The following is a 12,086-nucleotide window of genomic DNA, read 5'->3' as shown; positions in this document are numbered from 1 at the left end:
CAAATACAAAACCAACCAAAATTATTTGAAATGAATTGTAACTCCTTATGTTTCCATTTATTATTATTCTACTGCTAATTCCACACAGAGAATATTTTTATTGCAATGGATTTTTCTGCTTAGTTTTTTTGGAGCATTTTGGTACCAGAATAATTATATTACTGCTTCATTTCTGCAGGTTGTGACCTTTAAAGCAGATGGGACAGTCTTACTAAATAGCCTTGAAGTCACACTGCCTCACATTACAGGTAATATTAATAAAATGTTTACAAAATACAATGTTTTATTGCTTATTACTTTATTAGACAGTTTGGATAGAAGCCCCAGTGAAATGCTAATCTGCTAAAAAAAAATCCATACCCCAAAAAAAGCTAGTGAAAAAATATTGTGTGCTGACATATACCAATCATTATCAATAATGAAATCTGCAATGTAGCTTCAATTTTGTTTAAAGGGTATCCAAACCCAAGAACAAAAATTTAATATATTTCAGTTTATCAGTAATTCGATGTGGTGGCTGCTCTTGTTTACTTTTTGAGTTTTTTTTTACCAGGTTAAAATAAAGAGAAAAAAGCTGAAAAAACGAATGCAACCAACACATCTAGAACTTGTGAACTGTAATATATTGATTTTTTTCTCCTTGAGTTCAGATACACTTTAGCAGTAATACATGTAGAGGAATTTAAAATTGGTGTAGCCAATGTTGTATCTTAGCATGTCATTACTGTAAAAAATGAACAGGAATACATAGAACATGTTTCTCTGACACCCAAAGATCTTAATGTGAACCTGCGCTTTGCCTATACCTTTCCTTTGATCCCCTTGATCCCTGAGAGTGAAGAAAGGTAGCCTTGTGTAAGCTCCAAGTCTAAACTTATGAAGGGGTAAGTACTCTCTGCCCATCCTCTGGAAAAATGCTGGGAGCCTAAATGGCCGAGGTGTACCTGTAGGTGCCAGTTTTAATTTCAGAATGGAGCAAAAGGGGGAGTAAGTATAAGCTGCTGGGCACCACCACTTTAAAGTAGGTTGGGAACAAATATAAAATTATGCTTAGATTTATTAATTTAAATTTGGAGATCTGTCATTAGAAATTCTATGAAAGTTTGTGTGTTTTCTTCTACAGCCAGTTTTTCCATCATGCAGCCTTCTGATGCCTACATCATTGCTCAAACTACATTTGGACTTCAGATGCAGATTCAACTATCTCCCATCATGCAACTGTACATTACAATGGACAAATCTGCCAGGAGAAAACTGCAAGGTTAGTTCCAACGTGGCTTGGTAGTGGACTCTAAGCTAAATGAAATATGTGTATTATCATTTCCCAACCTTAATAGAGAAAGTGAATGTTGTTTCATAGTATAAGCTATAATATTGGATAGAAGTGGGCTGGTAAGAAGGGGTACCACACCCTAAATGGTTCAGGAACCACCAAGTGTCAATTATTAAAAAAATACAAATTTTTATTTGCATAGAGATCACATATAATCAGATAACATATAAAGATTAAACGTAATTGAGGCATGACAGCCTAGCTTGAATACAGTTGTATAAAATACTGCTTATGGTGACCTGCCATAATTTTATGCGATTTTATGTAATGCTTATACAAATACAATTTAGTATTTTTTGATACTTTGGTGTAGTCCTTGAGTACCTCAAAAGTCCATATTAATAAACTGACACTTTTTGTTTCATATTGGCAAATACGTCCATCAATACGGATGTGCCTGTTCTGTGAATGAACTGATGTTTCTGATATACTTGTTTGTGGAAACCACAAATCAGTAATACCACAATTTCCAGATATGCTTTCTGTTATGTGTCACGCATTAAACAGGTTTTTTTTTAACTTGAAAGGCCTTTGTGGGAACTTCAATTCCAAAGAAACAGATGATTTTAAAACATCAGGTGGTCTTGTGGAAGCCACTGCATCAGCTTTTGCCAACACATGGAAGGCCCAGCCCACATGTCAAGATATTCCAGACTTCCTGGATGATCCCTGTAGCCTCAGCATTGAGAAAGGTAACAATTTGTTTCACAATAGGTTTATTTCACAAAGATTTTTTTATATTATTATGTCATAGTAGTCAACAGTATAAAATGTACTGCCATGCCACTAATTTTGTAATCAGTAGTCGATAGCTCGGGCAGTGGATATGATTTACACTGATTCTGAGATTTTTCTACATAATTTTAATTGCTTCTTGACTGCATAACTTACATATATGGTGGCAGAGTAGCTCTTGTGTGCTGGATCAAGTACCTAGTACGTAATCAGCATGCCCACCCGACTGTACTGTGAATCGTTACAGCACAAGCCGATTAGCAGGTCCAGGCCAATTTTTGACTGCTTGGCTCAGTGATTCACGGACAGAGCTCTGTGATGGTAAACATCACAGAGCTATGTGTAGTTACAGGCAATCTTGTTGTTTTTTCTGGTTCAATCATTTTTATTGCAAATATATCAAAAAAAATGTACAGTGATACAAAAAAGAAGCACCTATTCCGCCCACGCAGGGGCTATGATAGGTGACATGAAAACATATATTCACACTCACAGTATAAACGAAGGGTGGGAGGGCCTCCTTCTCAAACAATCACATTATGCTTAAACATTACATATATGTATTTTGGGGGAACCCCTACATTTTGCCAAAGTAGCCAGAACATATGGGTCCTGGACATCAATAGACAACCAAGGAGTGTTAACAAACCCATCAAAGTTCAGAGAGGAAACAAGAGCAAAGCTAGGAAAGAAAGGTAGGAGCGAAGGGAAGGGGGGACCCGGGATCACCCGAGACACCTGTTAAAAGTCGACCCATGCTTGTCAGAGGGAGATCAGGGAAGGCATACGTCAACCATGGTTCCCAAATGTTAAAGAACTCATGTGCAAGTCATTAAGAATATTAAACATTTGTTCATTAAGCATCATGGCTGTCAAATGGTCTCTCACTCCCTGAAAGGGGACTGTAGGTTTCTTTCAGGCCTGAGCAATCATTCTTTTGGCCGCTATGAACAAAAAAGATGCCAGTTTTTGCTGACGAGCAAATAAGCCCGAGATGGGGCAATGCAGCAAAGCAAATTAAGCCACCTTTTGGATATTTAGGTGAATATTTAGGTGAATATAACAGGGAATACAGCTGACCAAACACTTGGGACCAAAAGCCCACCAGTCGAGGGTATGTCCACCAGGTATGCAAAACATCCCCACGATGCATACACCCCCAAAAACAGCGATCACTAGAGATCGGGTTAGCATGGGCGATATGGCCCAGGACCCAATACCACCACAACAACACTTTATACACCGCCTCTAAAGTGGCAGTATTAAATGAACATATAGTAACTAAAGACCAGGTCTTGATCCAATCCACCAGATTGATCTCAGTGCCCAAATCTCATTCCCACTGAGCCACATAAGAAAGTGTAGTACATGATGATCAAGGACGCGTAGAGAGTAGAGATGAGCCCCAGGGAATCCGGGAAGTAACATAGAAAGATTTGCGTTGCGCTTGATTGTATATCATACAGGGAAATGTCCAGAATCATTAATGAAAAAAATCAGTGCTCATGTATAATGTGCATAATTGTGCAAAAAATATATATATGAAAAAATATATATATATAAAAATATATATATAAAAAAGGTTTGCGTTGTGCTTAATTAAAATATCATACGAGATAATATCCAATTTCTCTTATAAAATTAAAAAACAAAATAAAAATAATTTATATCACCCACATACATATAGTATATATATAAACCTGTAAACATTAAAAATATAAAGTGCACACATGCACCTAAATGGTGCCAAATATAATTGTGCGTGAAAAATATATAGTGACAAACTTTAAATAAAACATGCAATGCTCTAATAACGTGCACCATGCAGAAATCTATTGAAATATAGAACATAAACCGCTGAATGCGTTTGAAACAATGCAATCAACAATTTTGATATTAGTGTCCCAAAATAAAAAGTGCTTCCATATCCATAGGAATCAAAATAAAAACAAAAAAAAAAACAAAAAAAAAAAACAAAAAACGTCCAAATCCTCCAATGTGCTGAATTCCAGTGCCAAAAAACAACTGTGCTGCGCCTCAGTGCCCCCCCACATTGGTTGCGCTCACCTTGGAGCGTGTGACACAGTGTTTAAATTGTGTCAAAACACGCTATGTAGCCACCCCCTGGGCTATATATGGTTAGCTAGATCGATCTCCACTTTGGGTCAGTTTGGCTCCATAGGCATCATTCCTGCAGTATAGATTAAGCTGAGCTGTGGCACCGTTCCTTAAGCACAGTATGTGCAGGAGCCTGCTGCAGGATCTTCACATCATCTCTTGAGCCAGGTATCATCCAGACTGATGAGCGAGCAATAGTCCACCCTCTTTGCATCTAAAGACACCGCATGCAGACACCTTTACTTTGCCCTCCTCATTAAAGTTCTTTCCTGGAGAAACTCCCTCCAGTGCTGCTCAGGTAATCAAACCTAGGCAATTAAACACATGCAGGGAAATTCATGAAGAATTTAACATTCCATCCTCAGAGCAGCCGAGCTCACTCCCCAGTGTTGCAACCGTCACTCGTCAATCCGGGAAGTTCTGACAGATATGTTCAAAAACTGTTCTTTTCTAGAAAGGAAGAGGTACGCCGGAGGAATGCTATCCAGTGTTGAAGCTGGAGGAAGCAAAAAGATTCAGACAGGGGACTCACGAAAAGTGGTCCAAGTCAGTGGGGAAAAAGCAGTCAAAAAAATCATGCACATGAGCAAGGCCACAGGATGTCCACCAACCAGATGCTTGGGGCTGGTCAAGACCAGAGGAAAACAAGGGGTTGTTGGTAATAGGTAGCAAGGGTAGAAAGGGAGACATAAGGGAGCTTGAGTACCTCACTGAGTCCCATAGTTGCAAGCTATTTTGCACTAAATCTTGTTATTTTTTCATTCGATGCTAAGGGATTTTTTTTTACCAAACACATGGAGCAGAATACATTTTGGCCTAAATTTTTGTGGATATGTTTTATAACAACAAGTACAAAAAATCTTGTTTTTTTTCAAAATGTGTATTTTTTATTGTGCTTGATTTTTCTTTATTGCAATCACTTTTCAGAAAAATATGGAAGCTCTTGGTGCTCTGAATTGGAAAAAGATGAGTCTCCTTTTGCCAAATGCCACTCTACTATTGCTCCAACTGAATATGTAAAGGTGAGTGTTGCATGTTGTAAATACAGTCACATTGTTAGTCCTATTTTACATTGTTAAATAGCATTCCATTCATGTAAACTATAGATTCCCCTTTGTTCCCTTTTAAATATTTGATTTGCGTAGTACTGGATGGCCAGCTTGAGACCATGACATGATAGAAGGTCTTAGCCCTGCCTCTTCCTGCTTGACTAAAACTTGGGAGAGTTGTTAAAATGTATGCCAAAGCAAAAAAGAAAAAACATATTTAATAAATTTCTGCAATACATATGAATTTCTGTGTTTTAGCCCTTTAAAGATGTTGCCAGCACAGTGGGGTTGATTTGCTAAAACTGGAGAGTGCTTAACCACTCCAGCCCTGGAATGATTTACCCCCTTAATGACCAGGCCATTTTTTGCGATACGGCACTGCGACGCTTTACCTGACAATTGCGCGGTCATTCGATGTTGTACACAAATGATGTCCTTTTTTTCTCCACAAATAGAGCTTTCTTTTGGTGGTATTTGATCACCTCTACGGGTTTTATTTTTTACGCTATAAGCAAAAAAAGAGTGACATTTTTGAAAAAAACAAAACAATATTTTTTACTTTTTGCTATAATAAATATCCAAAAAAAAAATTGTCTTCAAAATCACTTTAGGTCAATATGTATTCTTCTACATATTTTTAGTAAAAAAAATAGCAATAAGCGCATATTAATTTGTTTGCGCAAAAATTATAGCGTCTACAAAATAGGGGATATATTTATTTTTACTAGTAATGGCGGTGATCTGCGATTTTTAGCGGGACTGCAACATGCAGTGGACAGATCGGACACTTTTGACACTTTTTTGCGACCACTGACATTTATACAGAGATAAATAGCCACTGATTACTGTATAAATGTCACTGGCAGGGAAGGCTTAACACTAGGGGGCAATCAAGGGGTTAAGTGTTCCCTAGGGAGGTGATTCTAATTGTGGGGGGAGTGGACTGACAGGGACTAGAGATAGATCGCTGTTCCTGATCACTAGGAACAGCAGATCTCTCTCTACTTCCCTGACAGAACAGTGATCTATGTGTTTACATTGACAGATCCCCATTCTGTCTCTCTCAGGAGCGATTGCGGGCCATTGGCCGTCGGCCACACGTGCCGCAGGGAGATGCGTGCCCCCTATACCTCTTAAAGTGGCCAAAAGGTACACCAATGGAGATTAGCGCAGCTACGCCGACCTGCTGCCATATAACAACGGCGGCTGATTGGCAAGAGGTTAATCTAGTGCAGCTGTACATGGTAGCCAATCAACTTCTAACTTCAACTTGTTCAATTAAGCTTTGACAAAAAAACTGGAAGCTGATTGGTTTTATACCGCATTTTGCACTCTCCAGTTTTAGTAAATCAGTCACAATGTCTCTGCTGCACTGACATCCCAAACAGTGTTGTTAGTCCTGTTCAGTTCTTTCATGCTGAATTACAGAACACCTCCTTTTTTCTTCATCCCCATGTTATAATGGGGAGGTGTTTTGTAGTTTAATAGGGGAACTTAGGCAGGACTGATAACAATGCTTGGAATTTATTTCAGTGAAGCATAGTTGTCAGATCAAAAGGACGTAAAGAGCGTACTGGATTTCTGACAGGATCATCCGGTGTTTTCCTGTATTTGCAGTGCTTTCAAAAAAAAAAAATATATATATATATATATATATATTTAATTTGCACAGACATACACTTTAAAGTAAACCTTCCAAGCAAGATTTGCTTATCTTTCAGCCCCTAAATGAATACTTATATTCCCTGCTTCCTCTGGAGTTGTAATCTCCCCCTCTTAGCCACTGTTTACTACCACAGTCTCACTCTCTTCATACATCCGAAATACATCTTGTAAACAGAAATAAAAAAACGAATTCAGCGGTGTAAATGAACCACCTTGTAAGCCCAGGCGCTGCTCCATCCACAGATTTTTTTTTTTCTTTGGGGCTACTTTGGAAAAAGCTCAAAATCCCACCACATCTAAAATAAAAGTTTTCAATGTTTTTCCCCTTTACTTATTGATCATCCTACATTACCTTTATATTTTCTTTGAAACATGATGTCTTTTTCTTGTCTACAGAGATGTCGTTATGACTCTTGTAACTGTAAAGACAGTGAGAAGTGTATGTGTGCTGCACTCTCCTCCTATGTCAGGGCCTGCGCTGCTAAAGGGATCATATTGTGGGGATGGAGGAATGGACTATGCGGTAAGTCCTACATAATCAACCACCATTACAAATATTATCAATACACTGGATCTGATAATGTCTGAATTATGTTGGGGTCCCAGGGTACGTTATCAAATTCAAAACAGCACTGCAAGTAAATAATACGTATCATTGTTTTTGTGAAAACCTGAAGAATTACAATTTCAAACTTAGAAAGGTATGTTTGTGTCTTACAATATTTCCATAAGTAAAATCACATCAACTTTCAGAAAGTGCTGAGATGATCCCATGTCAGTCTTTATTGATGTCATAAAATGAGTGTAAATATGAAAATGTATAATACGTATGTGGGAATAGTTTAATATTGTTACAAGTCACAAACAGTGACACTTTTTAGCAGGCCTTGAAGTATGAGGCTGTATAAGATCTCATCAAAGCTAATAAAGACAGTTGTGTGTGTAGGGTTGGACTATTCACTTCTGTTGCATATCTTTAGAGTAAAATATATCTTTTTGTCTTACATACCTATCATGTGAATGTGTATTTACTGATCCCATAATGACAGTTCTGTAAAATGTATAAAAATTGCAGATATATTTCCACATTTACCTTCTTTCAACTTTGGTGTCCAGCTCTAACTCTAAACATTATTCTACTATATATATATATATATATATATATATATATATATATATATATATTTCTTTTTTTTTTTGAGCCAATTTCAGGCAGTCCATGCACTCCCGCACACCGCCAACATAGAAATACAAATAGAAGGAATGAGGCACGGGTACTTGCTCTTAGATCCCTATTTAGTCTTGCACAACACAAGAAACATAGAACAACCATTGTGGGTGTCCCTGCCTTCTCAAATACACAAGTCATCCCTTCTGTTTGGATTAAAGTGATTGTAAGAGCCGGTTCACACTAGAAGCGGCACGACTTGAAGGTCGCCTCACCGAGGCGACCTGCACACGACTGCCACGGCGACTTGCAAGACGACTTCTGTATAGAAGTCTATGCAAGTCGCCCCCAAAGTAGTACAGGAACCTTTCTTCTAAGTCGGAGCGACTTGCGTCGCTCCGATTAGAACAGTTCCATTGTACAGAACGGGAGGCGACTTGTCAGGCGGCTAGGTCGCCTGACAAGTCGCCCCCGTGTGAACCGACTCTTAAGGTTTGTTTATAAATAAAATAAAAAAAAATAATAACAAACATGTTATACTTACCTTTTCTGCACAGAGCAGCCTGGATCCTCCACTTCTCGGGTCCCTCTTTGCTGCTCCTGGTCCCTCCCTCCTATCGAGTGCCCCCTCAGCCAGCAGCTCTCTATGGGGGCACCTGAGCCGAGTCAGAGCTCCATGTATCCATTCAGACACGGAGCACTGACGGGCCCCGCCCCCTCTCTCCCCTGATTGGCTGACTGACTTTGATCGACAGCCGCAGGAGCCAATGGCGCTGCTGCTGTGTCTCAGCCAATAAGGAGGAGTGTCCCGGATGGCTTAAACATTCGTGGACATTGCTGGAGAGAGATGGGGCTCAGGTAAGTAATTAGGGGGTGCTGGGATGGCTGCTACACACACAAGGTTTTTTATCTTGATGCATAGAATGCATTAAGATAAAATATCTTGTGCCTTTACAACTCCTTTAAGATGTTTGTTAAATTATCCTGACATCTACTGATGTAGGAGTGATAAGCTAGTGCTCCCTCTTGTCCATGTATACAGTGGGCACAGAAAAGAATCACCCCCCTTTAAAATAATCACATTTTGTTGCTTTGCTGCCTTAAATGAAGTCAGACACAGTTTTTGTTTTATACAGCTGTATTTACTAGTGCAACTTATACCATACAAGTGAAAGATATAACACCAACATGTCAGAAAAATATAAAAAAAATAAAAAACAGAATCACTGAGTTGAAAAAAGGATCATCTCCTTATATCAGTATTTTCTTGGACCACATTTTGCTTTAATTACAGTCTTTAGTCTGTTTGAATATGTTGGGATATGTCTTTACTAACTTTGCACATCTAGGCTTTCCAATATTTGCCCACTCAAGTTCAGTTAAATTTGATGGTGACTGATAAGACTAAAATTGAATTATTTAGTCCCAACACAAAACAATATGTCTGGAGGAAATCCAATACAGCTCACTATCCAAATAACACCATTACTACAGTAAACCGTGGAGGTGTTGACATCCTGTTATGGAGGTGTTTCTCTGTAGCAGGGACTGGAGTACTTGTTAGGATAGAAGAAAAATGGATGGGGCAAAATACCATCAAATTCTTGAGGAAAATCTGCCAGAAAGTTGTCTATGGCAAGAAGATTTGCCTTCCATCATGACAATGACCCAAAGCATACAGCAAAAATGACCACACAGTGGTTAAAGGAGAACAAGGTGAATTTCCTTGCATGGGCTAGTCAGAGCCCAAACTTAAAGCCCATTGAAAATATGTGGAATGATGGAATGACATGAAGACTGCAGTCCACAAGCAGTCATTATCAAATCTAACTGAAATTGAGCAGTTCTGCAAAGAAGAGTGGGCAAATATTGCAAAGTCTAGATGTGCAAAGTTAGAAGAGACAAATCCCTACAGACTAAAGGCTGTAATGAAAGCAAAATGTGGTCCAACAAAATATTAACATAAGGGGGTGATCATTTTTCCAACTCAGTGTTTCTGCTTTTGCAATTTTTATCCCCTATTTTTTTCTAACATGTTGATTTTCTATCTTTCACTTGGATGTTATAGGTTGCACTAGTAAATACAGCTGAATAAAACAAAAAACTGTGCCTGTCTTCATTATAAAATGCAAACCAACAAAATGTGATTATTTAAAGGGCAATATTCTTTTTTACAGTATATCCACTGTAGATCACACATACCTATATTCTAGGGCAGAGTCTGTTTCTTCCTACAGAAATAGAGGCCTTTATATGTGCCCAGGTTAAATCCATTTTTATACTGCAAAATTAGACTGAAATTCTCTGTTTTAAGTGGAAAACTGACGTTCTCCATGGTATAAATTATATCACCTAATGTGTGGCAATTATAAGGATTCACTGGTTGTAGTACTGATAAATATGCGTATCGGGAAAGTCAGAATGAAGTCAGACATTCTTATCTGCAGATCTGTTGTAGGTTAATGACTCAAGCTTGGCTGCCAGGACTGTGGCATTTGAGAATGAGAAGTCAGCAATAACAGCTTTATGTTTCCTTCAGGATAGGTTTCCTTTAACAGCGAATAAAGAAAGCTAGCCAATCTGTTAATCCTTCTTCTCTTTCTGTGGTTTGTGTACAGCAAAGCAAATGAGTTATATGATACTTGAATATTGTAATATGAAACAAGCTGCATTCTCCCCTTAATGCATTGCAGATCAGAACATTACTTCATGCCCATCATCTCAAGTCTTCCTGTATAACCTGACAACATGCCAGCCGACATGCCGTTCCTTGGCAGATGGAGAGAAAGCTTGCACTAGTGTGTTTGCCCCAGTAGAGGGCTGTGGCTGTCCAAATGGAGAGTTCCTGAATGAAAAGGGTCTGTGTGTACCCATCTCCAAGTGTTCATGCAACTACCGTGGTGAATATCTTAGCCCATTACAGATGATCCCTGTACAAGATGAACTATGGTAAGTTTGAAAACTGTACATTATACATAGCCAGCTATGGCAGCTAAAGCTAATCTCTATGCTGATGAAAAAAAATACAAAGTAATGCAGATAATTCCATTTTTTTTTTTTTTAGCACAGCAGTGTACATACTTGAATTTTACCTCAGTCTATAGCAATCCCTGCACATCATAGATTAGACTGGTAAAGGGGTAAGCAGGTTAGGGAGCCAGTTAGTTGTGCTGCAGTGCTCTTGTGCTCACAAAGAACACACCAACAGGAGGAGAGAGCAGATTGATGAGGTTTGTGAGTGTGTTGCCCCTCCTTTTTTTGTCAAGCCACAGGATGGGTGAAAGGTCAAGACCTGTAGGTGCAAAATAAGTGCGGCAGAAAAAAATCCGATCCCCTGCCCTTCCAGACAGATCTGTGCAGGGTCTGTAAACTATGTAAATCTCAAAACTCTTAAAAAACTGAAAAAGTCTGCTCTAGTGGATAGATACCAATAAAAGCTGCAAGCACACTGAGAAGTTTTCCATGCAGAAGAACTAACTAAATCAAAGTGCTGCACTACTATAAATGTCATAAGCAGTCATTACTCCACCAAACAAAATTTTGCATAATCAAGTGAATAAATAAACATCTGGTGCAATAAAGTTCAAGCCATATAAGTGAATCCAAAATCCCACGCCAAAGATGTCTGCATTAACAAATAAACACTCCAAGTGGCTTACCAGATGTTAATGAAATTCAAAGTATAGAGTAGTCATATAATGCGCAGTATAGATATGTCAGCGGTAATGCCAGATCTCTCGCTCGCCACCGGCAAGAACTTCACAAATACCCACCAGTCCTCACTCAATGCATGTAGGTATATCAAGAAAAAAGGGAGACCAAGTGCTTCAGAGAGTGTAAAATTCCAAATAATATTTATTACAAAAAATGAATGCACTTACAGATAGTATAGAAATGATCAGCGCTGTCATAAATGTAATACCTGTGTAACATACCTGGTGATGGAGCCTGACGTGGAGAGGAAGGCGTTCTCTTACACCTCTGACTCGGTACCCCTGGTAAAGTAACGGAAGGCACA

The 12,086-nt window shown here is 38.7% G+C and overlaps 1 protein-coding gene across 2 annotated transcripts in view; it reads left to right on the top strand.

Moving 5' to 3' along the window:
• Positions 1 to 12,086, top strand: part of LOC141112206 (uncharacterized) — a 122,666-nt gene that overhangs the window by 17,058 nt on the left and 93,522 nt on the right. For both annotated transcript variants that reach the window (XM_073604800.1, XM_073604799.1), the window contains exons 11-16: positions 179 to 248; positions 1,124 to 1,261; positions 1,861 to 2,025; positions 5,114 to 5,208; positions 7,297 to 7,423; positions 10,762 to 11,017. In XM_073604800.1, coding sequence (XP_073460901.1) covers positions 179 to 248; positions 1,124 to 1,261; positions 1,861 to 2,025; positions 5,114 to 5,208; positions 7,297 to 7,423; positions 10,762 to 11,017 — 851 coding nt within the window. The remainder of the gene's footprint in view (positions 1 to 178; positions 249 to 1,123; positions 1,262 to 1,860; positions 2,026 to 5,113; positions 5,209 to 7,296; positions 7,424 to 10,761; positions 11,018 to 12,086) is intronic.

The sequence above is a fragment of the Aquarana catesbeiana genome, linkage group LG11 (assembly GCF_042186555.1).
Source record: "Aquarana catesbeiana isolate 2022-GZ linkage group LG11, ASM4218655v1, whole genome shotgun sequence".
Lineage (NCBI taxonomy): Eukaryota > Metazoa > Chordata > Amphibia > Anura > Ranidae > Aquarana > Aquarana catesbeiana.
This window is presented reverse-complemented; position numbering and strand designations above follow the sequence as displayed.